The 23,124-nt window shown below is 39.9% G+C and overlaps 1 protein-coding gene across 3 annotated transcripts in view; it reads right to left on the minus strand.

Moving 5' to 3' along the window:
* Positions 1 to 18,751, minus strand: part of NLRC4 (NLR family CARD domain containing 4) — a 32,795-nt gene extending 14,044 nt beyond the window's left edge. For 2 of the 3 annotated variants that reach the window (XM_090281111.1, XM_090281110.1), the window contains exons 1-7: positions 18,488 to 18,751; positions 17,940 to 18,070; positions 14,211 to 14,338; positions 10,724 to 10,984; positions 7,931 to 9,925; positions 4,498 to 4,590; positions 1,035 to 1,205 (exon numbers count right to left, since the gene is read on the minus strand). In XM_090281111.1, coding sequence (XP_090137237.1) covers positions 1,035 to 1,205; positions 4,498 to 4,590; positions 7,931 to 9,925; positions 10,724 to 10,984; position 14,211 — 2,521 coding nt within the window. In that variant the 5' untranslated portion in view covers positions 14,212 to 14,338; positions 17,940 to 18,070; positions 18,488 to 18,751. The remainder of the gene's footprint in view (positions 1 to 1,034; positions 1,206 to 4,497; positions 4,591 to 7,930; positions 9,926 to 10,723; positions 10,985 to 14,210; positions 14,339 to 17,939; positions 18,071 to 18,487) is intronic. The other variant, XM_090281112.1, reaches the window with a different exon arrangement.
* Positions 18,752 to 23,124: the final 4,373 nt, after the last annotated feature.

The following is a 23,124-nucleotide window of genomic DNA, read 5'->3' on the forward strand; positions in this document are numbered from 1 at the left end:
GGGGAAGGGAGAGAGGAAGAGAGGGAGAGAAACATCAACATGTGGTTGTCTCTCATGTGCCTCCAACTGGGGACCTGGCCCACAACCCAGGCATGTGCCCTGACTGGGAATTGAACCGGCGACCTTTTGGTTTGTAGGCTGATACTCAATCCACTAAACCACACCAGCCAGAGCATGAATCCTTTTCTTAGAGTAAAACATCTTCTAGAGTTTGGTGCTTTAAAATAAAAAACCTACAGAACTCCTTTTAAAAGGGGGACAGTCGCTATTGTTAGTTGTAAAGCCATCTCTTCCCAGTGGCAGGCAGAGAAGTAAGGGAGTGTGCCCATAATTCTCGCGCTCCCAGTGCTTCCCGAGCCTTTTCTAATCATGGGTTTCTCTAGCTTTTGGTTCATGTTAGCTTACAAGTAATCTCAGTAATTCTTATAGACTCCCAGCAGTTTTATATTCTGTTTTTAGAAGGGTTATACCATTTTCCCAAAATCTAAATTTACAAAACATCTGAATTGAACTTATCCAGTTTATACAGTAATATGCAGTTTTTTTTTCCCCATACTTGGTATGCACACTCTTTGGGAACTCAAAAGGCTTTACTCCTATGTTAATGCACATTAACTCTGTCTTAACAAGACAATAGATAAGAATTGGAAGGCCTGAGAACATTTGAGGAAATCCCTCAGCCCCTGCTTCTCAATCATTTATCCATTCATCCAAATATTTATTAAGCAGTGATTATATAACTGTGCCAAGTTTCAAGCCCCTACTTCTTGTTTTCTACCTCTTCACCTTCTCTTAAAATTATAACATCTTCAGATTATAACATTCTGAAGTTCTCTATTATTCATCTATAATACATTTTCATTCTAATCATGCAGAAAATCATTAAAAACAGACTAGACATTACTTAGAAGTCTTTATTATCTTTTCCAGTTTCTGTAAAAATTAAATTTCTGCTTGAAGGACTCAGCATGCATTACTATAGAAGTATCACATGCTCTCCTACATTGCTCTCAGTAAACGCAGGGAATAGTTACCCAGGGTTCTCACAGCGTTTGCCGACAGACAGCAGGAAACTAACTGGATTTCTTCAAGGTCAGAGGTTTCAGCTGACAGAGACTTGACTATGTAATCCATTCCTTCCCCAATGTCAGACAAGTTGGTCAAATGAAGTAAACACATATTCTTCAGGTTTGTCAGGCCTCCTGCTGCAGAAAGATGGAAAGGAAATGCATTAGGATCCCAAGTGAAGTTGAGTTAACCATCAATGAATGGGCTAAGGAGGAGGCAGTGAGCAATTGCGCAGAGCCCTTGCCATGCTCTTTCTGTAGAGACCTCGAGTTATGAAAAGCCTAAGAGCATGGTTTTTCTTTCAACTATCACTGGCTCATACAAAGATCATTCATGTGGAGGTCATTCTCTTAGTAGCATGAGAAAAACCATAGTAAATATGTAATGGGTATCAATGTATACCTTTACTATAACTTTTTTCCTAGAAATAAGCCTTCTGAGTAAGCGCTATCTCTTTAAACCCCTTAAAAACCTCAGAAGTTGTGGAGGCTGAATTCAGAGGGACAGCATGGGGGCTTCAGTTCCTTGGTGCGCTTCAGTGTAACTGTTTACTGCCTCATTAGAGCTCTGCTCACGATCGCATGATATCGGGCCTGCTTGATGCTTTACAGTGAGGATCACATCCAGTACAGCATGCATCTTATATCAATAGTACAATTGAAAACATTCAAAAATGTCCCTTGGATTGATTGGGCATACCTTTGTGTCATTAAAATAGTTCTTAAAAAAATAAAATAGTTCTTTATTTTGGTGGTACTCCAAAATGTTCATAATTTTGATCCTCCTTCTTCTAAACAAGTCCCTTTAACATCTTGTGTAACAGTGGTTTGGATCTAATGAACTCCTTCAGTTTTACTTTGTCCTGGAAGCACCTTCTCTGCCCTCCTATTCTGAATGACAGCTTCGCTGGATAGAGTAATCGTGGCTGTAGGTTTTTGCTTTTCATTACTTTGAATATTTCTTACCAGTCCCTTCTTGCCTGCAGGGTCTCCTTTGAGAAATCAGCTGATAGTCTAATTGGGACCCCTTTATATGTAATTCTCTTCTTCTCTCTTGCTGCTTTTAAGATTCTGTCTTTATCTTTAATTTTTGACATTTTGATTATAATGTGTCTTGGTGTGGTTCTCCCTGGGTCCAGCTTATTTGGAACTCTGTGCTTCCTGGACCCATAAGTCTATTTCCTTCCCCAAGTTAGGGAAGTTCTACTTCATTATTTTTTCACATAATTTTTCAATTTCTAGTTCTTCTTCACCTTCTGGCAGCCCTATGATTTGGATGTTCACTCTCTTAAAGTTGTCCCGGAGGTTTCTGAGCTTCTCATTTTCCTCACTTTTTGTTTCCTCTTTCTGCACTGGTTGACTGTTCCCTCCTATGTTCTGATTTGTTGATTTGATCCCTGGTTTTCCTTCCCTCACCACTTGTTTCATATGTGTTTTCGTTCATTTCAGCAGGACCAGTCTTCATTCCTTCCCCATCTTGATTAAGTCCTGCTGTTATTTCTGTAAGCTGTCTTATAACTATAGCTCTAAACTGAGCCTCAGAAAGGTTATCTGTCTGTTTGTCCGTTAATTCATGTATCTGCTTTCTGGTCAGCTGCGTGATTGGGATCTCTATCATTATCCCTGCCATCCCGGCAGTTTTTGTTTACCTTTCCTTCTTGGGCAGGGCTGTCACATCTCCTACGTTATAGGGGACAGAGCCCCATGCACTCATCACTACCAGGTGACCCTTCTCACCACACTGTGGTGCTTTGTGTGGGGGCAGGGGTCCAAGATGGATTCCTGCTGTTCACTCTCCAGTGAGAGACCGGGAGCCTTCTCCTCCATCCCCACACCCTCTGGGCCTCACAGTCCGATGCAATGGGGGTCTGCCTTCCCCAACGTTGGAATCGTGAGCTGATGGGTTTGGTCTGCAGCCAGAGGTGCTTCCCAGGTGCTTTTCGCCTTCCCTTAAATATGGGTGTCTGCTTACCACAGTCCCGCCTCTCGTCGCTGCAGCTGCCGCCACCAGCACAGCTTGACCGCTCTGCCCCGGCTTCGCCCCTCCTACCCCTCTGGACGAGCACCACTTGTTTATAACTTCATACGTTGGACTTCCATGTAGCTTTATTTTCTGGAACTTCTGGTTATTTCTGGTTTTGCGGTAGTTGTATTCATTCTTAGTTGTGGAGGGAGACGGAGCGTGTCAGTTTAGGCCTCCATCTTGGCTGGAAGTCTCAGTAAGTGAGTTTTAATTGTTGTCTTGGGAGTGTACATAACTTAGAAGTTGTGAACATCAGCTTTGCAGTCAGTTTGATTCCTGGATCCTGTACTTAATAACGGTGCAAACGTGGGCAAGTTATTCAACCTTTTAGCTGTGGTTTTAGGAATAATTATACCTATGTACTAGGACTATTGTAAGGATTCAATGAATAGTATGTGAAAGTGCCTGATATAGTTCTGACCTGTCGCACAGTTACTCTCTCATGAATAGCAAATTTAGATTGGTTTATTCAAGCCCAGACTTCGATTCTTTAATAATAAAACCAGATTTTCTCAGGTAGGAGTTTTGTACCCTTTTTACCAATTGGTGAGACTCGGACAAGTCAATAAACCGTTCTTGGTTCTAGCGGCAATAAAGTGACCTCCACAGAAACTAGATACTCCCAGGCCTCTTCAGGCTCCGGTATTCTGTATAACTCATAGGCATGCAATAAATGTTTGCTGAACACTGAATTGATTTGATTATTCTCATGTAGGCTATAAAATGAAAAAAAAGTCAATCATGTTTTAATTATAGGATAGGATTGTCTTTATACAAGCAGAATAAAAAAGAACATGGCTGAGGAGCATTTAGCTGAGGTTTCAAACAGGGCAGGGAAAGAGCCAATAAAATAAAGAAAAAACAATTTCCTCCCCCAAAAAGCTGTTGAAAAACAGCTTCAACAGGAAACCTCCCTGCCCTGGAAGGAAACACATATGTTCTGCTTATGTTTTTGAAGTTTTCTTGATCCCCATTTATCCTTGTTGCATTCCATTTTTTAAGTTTTATTTAATTATAAAACCACCATATAAAGTTTTTAATATTGTTTACATGCTTTAAGTGTCAATGTAGCCAATAATTTATGAAGTTTTATTTAATTATGAAACCACAGTTTAAACATTTACTTTGTTTCTATGCTCTAAATACAAGCAGAGTCAATCAGCCAGGAAGATAAAACAGATCATGGCTTCAGTTCTCAAAAGGGTTACAATTTAGTGACATACAATTTACATAAAATGGTGGTGAAGGATTGGAATGGGAATGGAGAAAATGTCTAGGAAAACCCGTGTGGTCACAAATACATAAAGGCATCTTTGCCTTGAGTAGACACAACCAGTGTCAGAGTCTTGAGTTAACTCTTCTTATTATCAAACTTACATTAATTTAAAAAATTAGAAAAAAACTAACCTAGTTTTATAGCATCTTCCTCATTCATCTTAATGTTATCCAGTATAAGCTTCATAAGGTTCTTCAAATTTCCCAAGCTGTCAGTCAGACCACCTGCCAAAAGAAAATAAATTGGACTGTGTTCAGCTGTCATTTACTAAATTTCTATTACCAATTAAGATATCTTAATTGTCACCACGGGCCAGAAATGCTCATGAAAGTGGCATAAAAATTTATGTTTTTTGGTCAGAAATGGGCATCTTCCATAGCTAAAAGCATGTTCTCCAGATATAATGGAACCAGACGGGAAAACAGTAACAGAAAAGTAACAGGGAAATGTCCAAACACTTGGAAATGAAACAACACACTTCTAAATATGCATGATCCAATAGGAAGTCTCAGGGAAGATTCAACTTGAAAAATACAGAAATAAAAATTTAATATCAAAATCTGCAACAACAGACTACTTAGAGGGAGATTTATAGTATTGAATTCTTATATTAGAAATAAGGAAAGGTATCAGATACTTAATAGTATCTAAACAGTTTACTATTTAAAAACCTAGAGAAAAAGAGCAAAATAAACCCAATGCAAGAAGGGAAGAAATTAAGATCAGAGCATAAATCAATAAAAATTGCAAGCAGATAAACAATAAGAAAAAAATCAGCTTAAAAAGTTGTATCTTTAAAAAAAATCAATAATATTGATAAATTTACAAAGGCACAAAAGAATAGCCATTTCAATAAATAGAAAACTGAATATCCATATGCAAGAAAAATAAACCTTGATATAAACTTCACATCTTATACAAATTTTAACTCAAAATGGATCACAGGTCTAAATGTAAAGCATAAAACTTTAAAATGAACAGATAGGATAAAATCTTCATGACCTGGGGTTAGGTATGACACCAAAAACATGATTCACAAAAGAAAAAGTGGACTGCAATGAAATTTTAAACTTTTGTTCTATGAAAAACACTGTTAAGAGAATGAAAAGACTAGCTAAACATTGGGAGAAAATATTTTCAAATCACTTGTGGATTTGAATGACAAAGGACTTGTATCCAGAATATATAAAAAAACACTAAAAATTCAACATTAAGAGAACAGATAACCTAACTAAAAGATGTGTAAAAACTTGAACAGACTCTTCACCAAATAGGATCTATAGTTGGCAAATCATCACATGCCAAGTTTTCAACTTTATCAGCCAACTGTGATAAGATAATACTACATACAGAAATCCTATTGCTCCACATCCTCATCAGCATTAATATTGTCAGTTTTGTTCTTATTGTAGAATGGTGAAAATAGAAAGATACAGAATACCAAATGCTATTGAGAATGCAGAGCAACTAAAGCTCTCATATATTGCTATTGGAAATGTAAAATGGTACAAGCTGGAAAATAGTTTGGAAGTTTCTCTAGAAGTTAAACAAGCATTTGTCATATAGCTCAGCAATCCCAAGTTAATTGAAAGCTTATTTTCACACAAAAACCTGCATAAGAATGTTTATGGTAGCTCTATTCATAATTGCCCAAACTAGAAATAACCTACAGGTCTTTCATTAGTGATTGGATAAACTGTGGTACATCCATACAATGGAATACTACGCAGGAATAAAAAAGAGCCAAGTAGGAGAATTCTGAAAAGAGTGGGAGGGAAAAAATAGAAACCAACCTTGGATATAAATGACAGGGAACTGTATTTTAGCCATAAGAAAGAATAAGCACTGATTACAAACTCAAATGTCAAAAAGGGCCAGGGAGATAATGTTGCTATGAGAAGTAGAACAGGTGAGCTCTGTGCCTAACTAGAGATTTTGTGTCTTGTCCAAAGAGCATAGGAGCAGATCATAAGACTCTAATAAATAGTTGCCAGATGGGAATATGGACCCCAGTTGTCAAATCAACGATTTTCAAGAGAAGTGAAAAACCTGTATTTTCACATGATATCTCCTAATTTCAAAATGCTGGCAACAGCTCCTTCAAGAAGAAGAGTCATGGATAGCAGATAGGAAGGGAAGGATGCTTTTCACTGTAGATTGTGTTATAATTTGGACCGTGTGAATCTATTACTCAAAAAATAAATTAGTCCTGGCTGGTGTGGCTCAGTGGATTGAGCACTGACCTGCAAACCACAGGGTTGCTGGTTCAGTTTCCAGTCAGGGCACGTGCCTGGGTTGCAAAGACAGGTCCCCAGTTTGGGGCGCATGAGAGGCAACCGCACATTGATGTTTCTTTCCCTCTCTTTCTCCCTGCCTTCCCCTCTCTCTAAAGATAAGTAAATAAAATCTTTTTAAAAATAAAAAAATAAATTTAAAAAATTTTAAATTAGGAACAAAATATTGGCAAATATTAAAAAGAAAATTCGAAACACTATGCAGGCCAAGTCAGCACATAAGTGACCTGTGTGCATGATCATTACAAAGGAATAGCTATCAAGAGGAGATAGTGAGCTTCCTGACACAGAACGTAGTCTAATAACATCTGAGTGACTCTCTAGAATCTCACAGAAGGGATTCCTGCATTGAGTAGGAGGTTGCAAAAATTATCTGTACAAAAGATGCTAGATTCTTAAATCACAGAAAAGTTCCTCTTCGGGTGACAAGTGAGGCAGCACACAATGGGAAATTACACGTGAATGAAAACTAATCTCAGATTACAGTCAGAAAGGGTGAGGCTCCTGCAGGCCAAGGCTCCACACCACACAGCAGCCCCTGCTCCTCGCACCAGGGCTGATCCACACAGCTAGAGCAGACACTCATTTTTAGTGTTATTTTGAATTTGGGAAAAACTCCCCTTTACCCAAAACGATCGCCCCTGTATATGTGGGTCTGAGTCTGAAATTCATGTTAAACAAAATCTGTTCCCAAAATCTTTTTTCAAAATGACCAATACTTGGGGTGGTGATGGAGCTCGGCTGGGGCTGGGTTTGTTGTGTAAGGTCCTAGATAAGAATCTAATAACACAATTAGCCACTAGCTCCTGCAGGTGATCAGTTTACAGACTGGATTTCCTCCCAGACTTAAAGGGGGGAAGGGGAGCCACTGGCAGGGAAGCAGTGGATGCTGGGAGGGGATGGAGATGCTGAGAGAGGGGAGAGTTTGCTGAAGATGAGAGCTTAACCCTATACAGGGTGGGATGAAAGTAGGTTTATAGTTGTGAGTACATGAAACACATACATACACGTACAAACACACACTGCTATATAAATTATATAGCTATTCAATCAAACTATATAGCTTCAGCTCTGGAAATCCTCCCCACGGCCTCTCAATCTGATAGCTTTCCCCCCACATGGATCCCCTCCAGCCTTCCCACCTCCCTCCCAAGTCCTGACACCTGGTAGAAATTGTTAGAAAATTTAAAGCAAAACTATGTGATATCTAATATTTCCACAGTACTTAGCCAGGTTCAATGGTAGCTTCAGCTGCTGATGTTTACAATACCTGGCAGTCGTTGAGTCTGCAGGTTGTGAATACTCAAGGTTTTCAGGTTCGTCACAGAAGCGATGTGCTGCTCATCTTCTATGGTGAGGGGACTGGCTTCCATGCTGAGGGAATGAATGTTCTTACATGTGCTGAGCAGCAAACTGAGGCTTCCAGCTATGCCTGCGCATCTCTTGATGTACAGCCTGAGGTTCGTAGCAGAGCTGAATATCTTTCCCAGATATTTGATATCTTGCTTATTCAACTTGCTGAAATCCCGGAGTGTGACGTCCAGTGTCTTGAATTCCTGCTTCCAGTTGAAGAACAAAGACACAGCCCTGCTGGGAATGTAGGTTCCAGAGGACTCGTCCCTATGGGTCCTGCTCGTGTCCTCTGTGGTCTTGTTCCACGAAGTAGTGGCTCCCCCGTAGAAGTCCAGTTTAATGAAGTCCAGAGCACTTACACAGTTAGGCAAGTGTTCAAAGAAGTCAAATAAGTAACCAGGGATGTTCTCTGAGTTGATATATAAGCTTTTACCACGAAAGAAAGATTCAAATTCTTCACTCAGGTCTGACTGGGATACACTCTCGTGAAATAAATTGATGCCATACTCTGTAAAGGAACTGATGTTTGTGGCCTTCAGAATTTCTTGCACAGTAGTGTTTTTCACATTTTTCATAGATTCCTGCCTCTGGAGAGGCTTCTTGGTGATGGGAAGCCCAAGGAGGCTGCCATGTTGATATACAGCTGCAAGGTGTTTCAGAACAGTCCTGGTGGCTTCGGCAGATGACCCACATGTGTACAGGAGCAGGTTGCTATACTTGGATGTAATGTCTGAAATGAAAACCATTTTCTGCAAATGACTGTTCCCTTTGGCCACCTCCTCTGGCTCCCGAGACACCAATAAACTGCTGAGTCTGCGTCCTGCTACGTACTCCTGGAATGACTTATGAAAAAATGTATACTTTGGCTTGAACCGTTGAGCTGTGTATTTGCAGAGGAGTCCAGTTGTCAGGAGGACAGCCTCGTTCACACTGGACATGTCCTCTGGTTCAAAGTCAAACCTGTGGTTGAACACGCCTTCCAGAGCTAGGTCCCCACAGTGGTCCAGGCTCCGCGTGAAGTCATCTGCAGCTACCCCTTTATGTCTGTGCTTGTTTTTATGTATCAGCAGGTCATAGAAGGTGCGGAACAGTGTTGTTTGCGTGTGAGAGTGGAACGCACTTTCCCCCATCTGGATCGCACACGTGATGACCACAAAGAGTGGGGTCTTCATCAGCTTCCTCAAGCACCTGGATTTCTGGATTTGGAGCACCAAGCCTTCAGCAAGCTCCGTTATCAGCACCTCCCTGATGAGAGCCTGGGCGCTCTCCTCCGTCATATCCCCCACCTCGGCAATCAGGGCCCCGAACTGCCTAATGTGCCTCAGGCACTCAGTGGTGGTGGTGACCATGATCATATTCTTGAAGCGGTGGTTTTCCTTTATCAGGGCTTCGATTTCTGGGCAGTTCTGGGCCTTGAATTCATTGTAGCCATCAAGGAGAAAAAGAACCCTCTGGCGCAGTTTCAGCAGCATGGCCATGAACGTCTGCCTTCGGATAGTGGCTGGTATATCCAGGAGCTGATCACACAGGGTTTCAAAGAGGCCCCCCTGGGCCCTGCTCAGACGGAGAAAGAAGACTAGTTTGAAGTTGGTAAGAGCCCGGCACTTCCCAGAGGCCCAGAGCATGGCCACTCGCTGTAGCAGAGTGGACTTGCCTTTGCCTGATTCCCCCTCAATGATGCAGGGGCTCTGCAGAGTGCCCAGCAGACCACTCAGGGTCAGCTGCTCCAGACGGCGATGGTGCTGGTCCTTCCCCCATAGAACAGGTTCTGTGAAGGTGCTTTTCAAATTAAAAATAATGTCAATATCTTCGCCCAGGGGGTAGAAGTTCAGAAAAGATGGGGAATGGTATAAATCTTTTAAATCCTGAGCCAGATCATCTAAGTCTCCTTCTGAGATCTGATGAAAAAGACCTGTTAGAGAAGAGGTGAGGTTAAAAGAGGATCCAGTTCTGTGTCTCCCCAAAACCTAGAGTTCAGAACGACAAAGGGGGAGTAGTGCTGAGAATCTTTCACTGATTTTAATTTCCTTCCTCAGTTCTCAGCTAACACAAGCAGTTCCAAATATTTACTCCTGCTTTTCCCTGTCACCCTTTTCCCTTCTGTTTCCTCCTTTCCACCACTAAATCTTGTAGCAGCTGATTGGGAATGGGAGGAGCCTGTGTTTTGGTAAAGAAAAGGGCCTGAGAATAATGGGGAGATGGCCGAGAATGATGGTTAGGGGTAACTTTCTGCAGATCAAACCTTAACCTTGATTAAAATCTGTCATGAAATAATTTACCAACTTAAAGAAATAAAAGCTAAATGAATATTTCATGAAAAGCAGAATCACGCTTCTTGAGTCAGTCAGCCTCGCTTTACCGCGGTGCTTATATGATGGAGTAGGTAGTCAGCTGGGTCACTCATCAGACTAAGGAATGTTAAGAACCACTACTGCATGGACTTCTTAGGTCCTCCATTGTCTAGTTTGACTCTGAGGTCAGGCTAATCGAAATCATCTGTTCCCTGACTCAAGTTACCTGGTGGCTTCACCATCAAGCTATGTAATGGGAGTTTTTTTCTGAGAGTGCCTGAGCTTTTCCTTACCATGGTCAAAGTCTATCTCCCAGTGAGATGAAAAGGGAGGAGATCAGAGGCTCTGTCCTGGGGATTATGGACTTTCATCATGGTTTAGTCTATTTGTGGAACAAACACAAACAAATTAATACTTACTTTGTCCATTTAAGTCCTGAAACAGAGGATAGTTCCACTTTTCAAGGGATTTAAGAAAGAGGTCACAGGCTTCTGAACCCTTCTTCAAAATCATGTGAATGATCCCTCTTGCAGCATCCTGCTCGACCTTCTCGCAGCAAATGACATTTACTTCTTCAGAATTCAGAACATTCCATACAAAGAGCTCATCTGCAACTTCCTTTATAACAGTCATTCCCATCCTTTGAATGAGGGCTTGACTGTTCTCCTTAATGAAATTCACTGAGGAGTTGAGGAAATATATACATATTTATTCATTTATATAAAATATGGGTGTCATGTTGCCAGAGCATTAGGGTCATGAATTTTCTCCTTTAGAGCCATGTTGAGTTATGGAGATAGCAAATGCTTGAATTCCAGGCCTTCAAGAAAAGCTCTGCAGAGCCCCTTATCCCCAGCCCCTTGGTGAGCAAGATGGTTTTTCTTTGGTAGTGAAGTAAGGTGAATGATCTCATTTCCCCAATATCAGAGGGTCCCCAATGAAGCCATAACGGGCATTAGAGTAATGAGACAGGCCTGGGATCTGCCTCTTGGTACCATCTGTGTAACCTTGGCAAGTTGCAAAGCCTCTTTGAGGCTATTTCAGTGCTGTGCTGCTAAATGTTGAGCACATTGACTCTCTGGGGGTAAAGGCCCTAACTTGTAGCACTTACCAGTCTTCATGTTATAAATATTCCCACCATGGCTGATTTCAAGCTAATAATGTATGTCCACTGAGTAACAAAAGCCACGATAATTCAACAAGGCCCCACAAAGCAGTAAGAACAAGCTCCACACCGTTCCTTATCTGTACAATGGTGCTGAGAACAGTATTTAACTTACGAAATTGTTATGAGAATTCATGTGTGGTATTTTATACAAAGTAATAGCTCAATACATATTAGCCACTATTTTTAGGCATTATTCGACTGTTGCCACTCAAAGGAGAAGCAGATTTTTATCTCCCATAGAATTTGGTCTTTTCTGAAGAGTATCACTGCAGAACAGTTGTCATATCCACCTCAAGTCCTCTCACCTCTTACAGTCCCTGGGGAAGCTCCAGCATTTCAGCATCTGGTTCTCCAAGTTCTACCTCTCAGGCGCAGACCACGCTGTACCCAGCCAGTCCGTGAGAGCTCAGTGAAATACCGCCCTGGTTTTTCACTCGGAGACACTGTCTACACTAGTTTCCTTCCTGAACTAGGCTGCTCCTGGTTTTCTTGACTCATCCAAGAGCATATGCTCCTCCTGAAGGACCTGAGGCCCCTCTGGTCTGAAGTGCACCATCAGACACTGCGACCCTGAGGACCGCACCCCAGCTTACCTTTCTCTCTGTCACAAATCTCTACTACTAACCTCAGCGGGAATGTTACCACATCCCTGCCTGTGTCCTGTCAGCAAGTCTCATCTCTCTCCCTCTGAGCTTTCATCTGTTCTCTGGCTTCCACATCCTTCATATGGAAATGACCTCTAAGTCTGGATCTAGTCACAGTCTTCATTTTACAACTGAAGAAATGTCCCCTCAGGAAGGCCTAGAGACCTCCACAAGGTTATAAGACTAGCCTTTTTGAGGCTTCCTTTCTTCAGCTGTAAAACTAAGATGTTGACTTTAACTATTTAAAAGACTCATGAAAAATATTGAATAAATTCACATATATTGAAATGTTTTAAAATTTGAAAAGTGTACTGCTATATAACTATAAGGTGTTCTTTTCTTTAAATTTATTTTTATCATTTTTCTATTACAGTTGTCCCAGTTTTTCCCACATTGCTCCCCCACCCACCTCTCCCCTCTTCCACAGTCAATCCTCACCCCATTGTCCATGTCCATAGGTTACTTATACTAGTTCCTTTACTAAACCCTTCTTCTACTCACGCCCCTTCTCTCCCTGCCTCCCACCCCCTGGTAACTGTTACTCTGTTCCTTGTTTACATGCCTCTGGTTCAATTTTGTTCATTTATTTGTGTTGTTCATTAGTCTCCTGTATTAGGTGAAGATGTTCTTATTACTAACCATGATGTATCTTCCTGTATGTGGGCTACCATACTGCTCTCTTAAGTAGTTAGGTGAAAATAATGCTGCTTATTCAATTCTTTCTTCTTTCCTTCCTTTTCTTTCTTTCTTTTTCTTCCTTTCTTCCTTCCTTTCCTTCCATCCTTCCTTCCTTCCTTTCATTCTTTCTTCCTTCCTTCCTTCCTTCCTTCCTCCCTTCCTTCCTTTCCTTCCATCCTTCCTTTTCCTTCCCATCTTTCCTTCCTTCCTTCCTTCCTTTCCTTCCTTCCTTCCTTTCCTTCCTTCCTTCCTTTTCCTTCCTTTCCTTCCTTCCTTCCTTTCCTTCCTTCCTTCCTTCCTCCCTCCCTTCCTTTCCTTTTTTCTTTCTTTCTTTTTCTTCCTTCCTTCCTTCCTTTCCTTCCTTCCTTCCTTCCTTTCCTTCCATCCTTCCTTCCTTCCTTTCATTCTTTCTTCCTTTCTTCCTTCCTTCCTTCCTTCCTTCCTCCCTTCCTTCCTTCCTTTCCTTCCATCCTTCCTTTTCCTTCCCATCTTTCCTTCCTTCCTTCCTTCCTTTCCTTCCTTCCTTCCTTTTCCTTCCTTTCCTTCCTCCCTTCCTTTCCTTCCTTCCTTCCTCCCTCCCTTCCTTTCCTTTTTTCTTTCTTTCTTTCTTTCTTTCTTTCTTTCTTTCTTTCTTTCTTTCTTTCTTTCTTTCTTTCTTTCTTCTTCTTTCTTTCTTTCTCTTCTTTCTTTCTTTCCTTCTTTCCTTCTTTCCTTCTTTCCTTCTTTCCTTCTTTCCTTCTTTCTTTCTTTCTTTCTTTCTTTCTTTCTTTCTTTCTTTCCTTTCTTTCCTTTCTTTCTTATTCTTATCAGAATATCTCTGTCTACACCAGCACTGTACAGTAGAAATTTCTGAGATGATAAACATGTTCTGTATTTCTGCTGTCCAATAGAGTAGCCATTAGCCACATGTGGCTATTGAGCACTTGAAATGTATCTAGTGTACCTGTGCAACTGAATTTTAAATTTTATTTAATTGTTATTTATTTAAATTCATATTTCAGTAGACACATGGCTAATGGCTACTACATTGGATAGCAAAGGTCTATACCCAGTAATCAAAGACTTACATTTTGGTTGTCATTTAGATCTATGCCATGTTTCTTCACATTGCACTTGAGAGAGATAGCTCTCTGCTGTCTGGCTGGGAGGATATGCCTAATAGGTGATGACAGGGAACCAGTATTTTAAAACATACACCTGGTAGCTCTTGGTGTAAGTCCTATCCTATCTGTAGTTCTGCCTTTTATTATCAGCTGCCATGTTTGTAACTGAATTCTCAAAACCACAAAAGAATATTTATTGGGAATTCTACATATAACTGGTCAGGGGAATGCATGAATTGATTTTCCATTCAGTATCATCAATATTTGGTAGCATACTACGTAACCAGGCAGCTTTTATTTCTAGTATACTTACTTGTTCTGAATAAAAGCTTTCCACCCCTTCTATAGCTCAATAGATGGTATTATCTCCAAATGGATGGGTCAAAGATGATCCTAATATTGGCTTCTTCTTTCTGTAAAATGGCGCCTCATTCTGTAAAACTAACAAAACAATAAAAAACTGTCAGGCAGCAACCACAGTCACTTTTGAACTAATTCTTTTTTTTCCCCACACACAGCAAGCATGCACTACATAACATTCAACATTTGTTGTTTTGCATCTTTTAAAAAAAATTATTGGTTTTAGAAAGAAAGAGGAAGGGAAGAAAGAGAGAAACATCAATCTGTGGTTCCATTTGCCTGTGGATTCATTGGTTGACTCCTGTATGTGCCCTGACCAGGGATGGAACCCTCAACCTTGGCGAATGGGGATGATGCTCTAACCAACTGAGCTACCTGGTCAGGGCTAAAATGTATTTCTTATTGTGAGTTGAGGTCAATAAAAGTTTGAAGGTCAGTGTTCTAGGGTAACCCTAGAGAAGGGATATTTAATTCTGCCTAGAAGAAGTGACTTCTGCATTGTTGTTGAAGGAAATCAAAGCCTGCCAGGCAGTAAAGGGGAAAGGCTGTTTCCAGACAGAGGAAGCAGCACAAGGATGGGGCTGTGTGGAGGGGCTTGAGAGCCAAGATGGGGCGGCACATGAGTGCCTTTTTTGGCATCAGGACTGAATGCGAATGTCAGTTGTACCACTGATAAGCTGGGAGTCTTTGACTCATACACAGAAAGCACTCAGTATTTAGTGAATGCTATAGTTTTTCCCCTTCCTTTCTACTCTCCCTAAAAAGGGGAATCATTCCTCCAGTGACTGGGTCAGAGTTTAAGAGAGAACAGAGAAAAGAGGAAGGAGATAGAGGAAGGATCTAAGTTCCTTATATTCAGTTATGAACAGAATAAATTAGTTCCTGAGTTGACCATGCAGTTACTTTGTCCACTAAAATGATCAATTAAAATTGCTACATGTGCCATCAGGGAGGAATTTCAGCTGATTTTGAAGATGCTAAAATTTCATATTCATTTTGGCTACAGGTAGTATTCTTTCTACCCACTGAGAGAAAGTCTGTGACCAGACCAGAGAACCAAGCCAAAGATAATTGACTAGTTATTAATTGTTCTTGAGAATACAACCAACCCATAGTCTGAATCTCAAGAAGTCCACTCTGCATTACTCACTGGCACAAAGGACAGGGTTGTGATGAGTTTGCTCCCCCGAATCATGGCTACGTTTTCTGAACGAAGCTGTTCAGTGAATAATTGAATTGCATGGAAGAAGTCCTTTTCCTACATTTGTACTGTGGAAAATAATATTTAGAACCATAATAATCCTAAAAATGGACATTTTATTCCAAATGTTTACACGCACTCCTTTGAAACCTGAAGTTTCTCAGGATCTATGTAACTCACATCTGTGGATTCATCCCACAACTTATGGATGAAAGGAGAGAAAAGTCATATATAATAGGAACAGAGGGGAAGCACACAAAAGTGTGTGTGAGCTTTGACATTGAGATTCTGAATTCAGATCCTCACTCTTGTAGTCTTGCTTTCTTTATCTGAAACACTGGCATGAATAATACCCATCTCCTCAGACTGTTGTGCAGATTAAATGGGAAAGTGGTTGCGGTGCTATCTATATTCCTTTCTAGTAAAAAAAGCTCTAGATGAGAATGTTCTTAGATTTTCAATAGACTCCAGAAATCTCACATATCACTGTTAATATTAGTGTTGTGGTGGGAGTATGGTTCCCCCAAATCTGTTGAAGCCCTAACTCTCTCAGGACATGACTGTACTTCGAGATAGGGCCTTGGAGAGGTAATTGGGTTAAAATGAGGCTGTTAGAGTGAGCCCTAATCCAATCTGACCACTGTCCTTAACAAGACAATGAGATTTGTACACACAGAGACCCCAGAGATGCAAGCTCAAAGGAGAGGCAGTGAGAAGGCAGACATCTGCAATTCAAGGACAGCGGCCTCAGGAGAAACCAGACCCGGCACTTTGATCTTGGACTTCAAGCCTACAGAACTGTTGGTTAAGCCAGCAGTCGGTAGTTTTTTGTTATGGCAGCCCGAGCAGACTAATACAATTAGTATTATAGAAGCACGCTGAACTATTAAGGGAACAATGATGGGAGACCTATTCCATCTCACTTCTGTAGACCTGAAGCATGTCAGTTAACCTCTCTTCACCACATTTTCTACTCCTCTATACCAGGGTTTAAGAATTCATTGAGATTAAGTACATAAAGACTATTAACAATAGGTGTCCTATAATAGTGGGTTCTTTCATTTCTCTCTAGATCAGTGTTTTTCAACCTTTTTCATCTCATGGCACACATAAACTAATTACTAAAACTATGCGGCACACCAAATAAATACACTTTTTTCCCATCTGACTATAAAGTAGATATAATTTTGATTGATTTACAAAAAATAATAATAGTAATTACCTATCCTTTTTGCTCCAAAGTGACTTTTTAAAAAATCAGGTGCCTATGCTTGTATACAAGGATTTCTGGTAGCAAGAATTAACCAATCAGTTGCAAAGTTATTATGTGATGTGACCAGTAAGAAGCAACTCTATTATATGACCTATATATTTGTTGTTCAAAGTGTTATGGCTACATAGGCGAGATTGAACACTCTGAAGCGGTGTGTAAAGTAAGCAAAGGTTTTTAATAATGGCCAGGAGTTGGGCAGACCCTGAGCTGGTCTCTAACATGTTCCAACCTATAATGGAGTCTAAAACACTGGGTTTTTATACTGATGAGGCCCCCTTTGTTTCTTCTCTGGCGGGAAACAGCCTTAGGAAGAGGGGGCTGGGCAGGACTGTAGGAATGTCTTGGCAGTAACAGGAACAGAAATTCGCAAGGCTATAAGGTTATCTCCAGTGGCAGCAGAGCTCTTCAGTCAGGGACGAACTCCCTGCAAAGCAATCTATCTTCAAAGAGGTAGACATTCTGCAAAGCACAACCTTCACAAATGTTATAAACCAGACACAAGTAAATGGACGGTGATAGAGGCTGAGGTCCTTTTAGCTTGTAAATCACCAATTGCTACACTCCTTCCTACATTCCTCTCTTCAAGGCTTTTTAGCAAGTCCTTGCTACTTTTTACAAAGAACATTTGAAGCCCCTACATATTTACATACTTAGCAGACCTTTGAAACTTTTTACAGGGAATATTTGGTGCCCCTGCAAAAGGAGGTCATTTCCATCTGCTGGCTATTGTGTTGGCTGTTGTCATTTTTAAAAAAAATCTGACAGCCTAAGGAAAAAGAGGTCAGTGCTCCTGACTAAATATTCAGGGATTGTATGTTTTAAAAATTCTTGCGGAGATTGAAAGGCCTCAGTAGTAGCCCCAGGCCCTTTTAGCTCACCTTTTGTGATTCTAACAGCAGTTTTAGGATCAAAAGTAGGTTTCCTTCCTATAAGCCCAAAAAGTATTTTCAAAGCTCTTTCCCTCACTTTGTCTCATAGTAAACACAAATGCACCCTTCTTCACTTAATGTACATTTACACAGCAATTCCAAGGAACCTAACGAAGCCCCACTAGGCCAGAATAACCACCCGACTTTTAAGTTACCCTGCTGACAAATCCAGCCATGCAAAACTACAGTCTTCAGTGTTAAGAATTTATACTCCCAAACCCAATTTTTAATATTTATTCCACAACCCATTTAAAATCCGATTTTCGCTCCCCACAATACCTGGCTGAACAATCCAGTTACCCTCTTCTTGGTGGATCAACCGTTTTTAAAATAAACTTTCTTTTTAGTTGCTTTCTGTTTCATGTGTGAGGCCTGGTGTTCTGTGGGTCTGAGGTTTCCGTGTTCTGTGGCTGGAGATTGCAAAGGGAAACCCTGACGAGTCTCTGCCTCTGTCTCTCTTTCTCTTTCTTTTTCTTTTTTCCCCAAAGCATAGTAAGAATGGTTTAGAAACAAGTACTACTGTTCAGAAAGGGAAGATGACTATAAGTAGAAGTAGTCAAAGAAGTGAAACTTGAGACTTAAAGATGCAAGACCTAGAAATTTACATTAGGAAGGGAAGGGAATTACTCATTTGTTTCCTATTTGCTCATGACATAAATCCTACTGGTGTTGGCTTATTTATTCCACAGCTTAAAGTGAAGCAAATTGTTTTGAGTATTTAATTTTCATTCATTGTTATGGTTGAAAGAGAGAGAGAGAGAGAGAGGGAGAATGAGCCAGTTTGGTAGATGAAAGCACATCACTACTGCAGTCAAAGCCATGCTTACTGTCTGTACTTTGGATCACAGCAGACTTCTGGCAAATGCATACTCTCTGCCACCAGGGTCCTGGGCAAGGTTAGCAGAGCAAATGGATCACCACCGTCAGTCCATCTGCCGCTGATGCACAGGACGTTCTCCCAAATACAAACAGCCGCAGCCTCTCACTGGCGCACGCACATTCAAAGCCTGTAGCCACGAGCTCCAGAGAGCCAGTTCACCCTCAGCTTTGAAAATGGAGAAATCTCCTGGTATTTCTCTTGAGAATGGCATTCTTACATACTTTCCCCTATCATTTCACAAATGACCACTAATTTTTTATATTACTTAACTTCCTATTTCAAAAAGAGCATTCTGACATTAACCTATCTGACATAGAAGGATATCTAAGTTTTCCCCTAAATAAATTTCTACATTTTAGGTATTCTATGGTAATAACAGCAGAGTTTCCCAACTTGTGAGGTGTACTTCTGTAAAGTGAAATCAAGGGCTGTGCTATCAGCTGGATTTTTAAAACTTTAGTGGGACCTATATGTAAATGTATGTTCACAGAGAAAAAACTGTAAATCTAGGTACCAGAACATTAACAGTGCTTATCTCTGGGGGTAGGATTATGGATCATTTTATTTTCTTCTTTTGCTTATTTGTAAATTCTAATTTTCTATCACGAACACCTAATACTTTTTTAAATAACAAATCATGTAATACAATTGATAAAAGGGGAAAATGTAGAACTGTGTTTGTCGTGGGCCATGCTACTATCTCAGGTTTTATTCCCTAGAAACTGTAAATGTATCTTCGTAGATACGGTTAAAGCTCTTGAGATGGGAAGATAATTCTGGATTATTGGGGTGAGCCCAAATGCAATTGCAAGTCCTGGCAATTCTGAGTTTTTATTGTATGAACTGCCTGTTAAACTTTTCTTGCCTCTTCTCTTGTAAATCAATCTTATTGAATTATAGTTTATACATATGAAAATACACCTATTTAAAGTTGTACAGTTGGATGGGTTTTGATAAGACCACCCCAAACATAATACAGGGCATTTCCATGGCTCTAAAACATTCCCTTAAACCTATCTATAGGCAGTTTCCCTGTCCACCAGTTCTGGTTATAGACATCCACTAATCTGCTTTTTGTCACTGTGGATTAGAATGTATCTGGTTTAGAATTTCTTATGAATGGAGTCATGAAGTATATATTCTTTTTTTGTCTGTCTTCTATCACTCAGCATAAAGTTTCAGATATTCACCATGTTCTTGTATATGAGGTCTGTCTAGGAAGTATCCATCCATGTAATATGAAAAAATAGAGACATCTATTAAAGAAGATACAAGACACAAGAAACATTGTACATAGGACAATGACACCCAGTCCCCTTCAAAGAAAGCACCTTGGGACCTCACACAGTTCTCCCAATCACCATTAGCTGCCCTGTCATGTTTTCCCAAATCTTATGGATGGTCTAAAATCTCTTCCCTTTCAAAGATCGTTTTAGTTTTGGGAAAAGCCAGAAGTTGCAGGGTGGCAAATCTGGGCTGTAGTGGGGCTGAGACACTTGGGTGATTTGATGTTTCACCAAAAACTCTGCATGAGACGTGATGCATGAGCGGGCGCATTGTCATGATGCAGCTGCCAATCACCAGTTGCCCATAGCTGCGGCCTTCTGAATCATCCGAATAGTTTCCATGGAGGAATGTTCAAGCTTAACCCAAAATTTGATGCAGATTCATGCTCTACTGGCTCAGTCATTTGGAATGCATCAGCCACACAGTACACATGCTCACTCAACAGCATCTACTGCCCCCACTGACTAGTACAGTAAAGTTGTCATTGTTCATGCATGCGCATTCCAGTCTACTCTCCTTAGCTGCCAGGTTACAGCAATGTCGCACACTGTTCTCGTTATATTACAAATGGCTGGTTTTTTTCCGGACAGACCTTGTATATCATTAGTTCACTCTTTTTTATTGCTATCCCATGGTATATATTGGGTATCATTAAGTATTGGGTCGGCCAAGAAGTTCATTTAGTTTTTTCCATAAAATAAAGGACACATTTTTCATTTTCACTAATACCTTTATTGATTTGGATGTTTTGAATATGTTGGTTGACTCCCACTATTGGCTTCTAATGAGTACAGGCCTGGGGTACTGCTAAATATCTTCCAATACATAAGACAGCCCATAGCAAAGAATTTTTTGGTCAAAATGTCAATAGTACCGAGAAACTTCGCAAACCACTTTTGACATGTTCGATCAGTCACAGTACCTTCTCCATACGCTGAACAAGTCTTTTTTCTTGTGTTTCAATTGTTTTTACCTTTATTGAAATAACAAAGCATAATACACCAAAAATGTTGCATATCTTCTTCCATTTTCAATATGAAAATGGCTATACAAAATTCACCAATTTTGATAAGTTTTTTTAAAATGCACGCTGATATGACAGCTGTCACAGTGCAATCCAACAAAATTGTTTTGAATGAAGTTAAAGACAGCTAAGCACTACTATCACATATGTCACAATGTATATATATGTACCACAATTTATTTATCCATTTATCCATCAATCTGTTAATAGACATTTGGGTTGTTTCTAGTTTTTGGGTGTTATGAATAAAGCTGCTATAAACACTTCTGTACGAGTCTTTGTGTGAACATAGGTTTTCATTAGGTATAATAAATACTTGGAATTGATGGCCACATGGTAAGTAAATGTTGAACTTTATAAAAAATGATCTAACAGTTGTCTTTGTGTATTAGATTTCTAGTTGGTCCACATCCTTGCCAATGCATGGTGTTATCAGTTTAAAAAAGAAAAACTTTATTTCTTAGAATAGTTTCAGATTTACAGAAAAGCTGTCAGGATAGTACAGAGTTCTCATATATATCTGCACCTACTTTCTCTATTATTAACATATTAGTATGGTAAATTTATTTATCAGTTTTTTAAAAGATTTTATTTATTTTTAGAGAAAGGGGAAGGGAGGGAGACAGAGAGGGAGAGAAACATCATGTGTGAGAGATTGGTTGCTTCTCACATGCCCCCAAAGGGGACCTGGCCCATAACCCAGGCATGTGCTCTGACTGGGAATCGAACCAGCAACCCTTTGGTTCACAGCCCAGTGCTCAATCGATGGAGCCACACCATCCAGGGCTATTTATCAGTTTTTTAATGTACTTATTCTAAGGAGTCGTTAGTGGTATCTCATTGTGGTTCTAATTTACATTTACATTGTGACTAATGATGTTGGTCACCATAATGTGCTTATTGGTCAAATGAGTATCTTCCTTTGTAAAATATCTATTTAACTCTTTTCTCCATGTTTTAATGACAATGAGATATAAGAATTCTTTAACTATTTTAGAGACCAGTTGGTTGTCAGATGGATTGTGAATGTTATCTCTCAGTTTCTGGTTTGTCTTTTCATTGACTTCATGTCTTCAATAATTTTTAAATTTTATAAAGTTCAATTCATTTATTTCATTTATGATTTTTACTTTTTGTATCATATTTAAGGCCTTTGTTAATCCAAGATAGCAAAGATTCCATCTTCAATCTCAATTCTTTTTTTCCATGTGTTGTGTTATATAAAATTTAGCCATTTGGGGGGCTATTATTCTGCCTACCACGCAAATCCATTACCAGAATGAAGAATTGCTCTTCTGTTCCCAGTTTGCTGAGTATTATTTTTTACCATGGCACATATTGGAGTGTTTACTATGTGCCAACCACTCTGCTAAGTATTTTACACATATCATGTCATTTAACCCTCACCTATGACATGATTATCATCCCCAATTTACAGAGTAACTGGGGCTTAGAGGAAGAAGTGCCTGCCCTGGCTGTTGTGGTACAGTGGATTGAGTATTGGCCTGTGAACAGAAAGGTCGCTGGTTCAATTCCCAGTTAGGGCACATGGCTGGGTTGCAGCACAGGTTCTCAGCTGGGGTATGCGAGAGGCAGACAATCAATATATCTCTAACACACTGATGTTTCTCTCCTTCTTCCTCCCTCCTTTCTCTCTAAAAATAAATAAATAAAATCTTAAAAAATAAAGTAGCTCCCCCAGAATAATGTAACTAATAAGCGGCAGAAATAAAATTTGAACCAGAATACATTACAACTAAAGCTCAATCTTTTAGTAACTACTAAAATAAAATTGAGATGGGACATTATTCATTTTCTGCCTAAGGACACTTAACTTTCTTAACAGCTCTATTAAGATATAATTTACATACCTTTCAATTCACTCATTAAAAGTATGTGACTCAATAGCTTTTTTATAGTCTCAGAGTTGTGTACTTATCACTACAATCAATTTTAGATAATTTTCACCCCCTCAAAAATAAAATCTGTACTTCTTATCTGTCATCCCTAATCCTGTGCAACCAGCCCTAGGCAAACACTAATCTACTTTTTGTCTCCATAGACTTGCTTATTTGGATATTTCATATAAATGAATCATAATATGTGGTCCTTTATGACTGGCTTTCATCCATGTTGTAGCATGTATTTGTATTTCATAACTTTTCAAAAAATCCTCATCCAAGGATATGTTTATTAATTTTGGAAGGGGAGAGAGAAACGTTGATATGAGAAAGAACCACCAATAGGTTGACTCCCATATATGTTCCAACTGG

This window comes from Furipterus horrens, unplaced genomic scaffold, assembly GCF_987537825.1.
Source record: "Furipterus horrens unplaced genomic scaffold, mFurHor1.1.pri manual_scaffold_6, whole genome shotgun sequence".
Taxonomy (NCBI): domain Eukaryota; kingdom Metazoa; phylum Chordata; class Mammalia; order Chiroptera; family Furipteridae; genus Furipterus; species Furipterus horrens.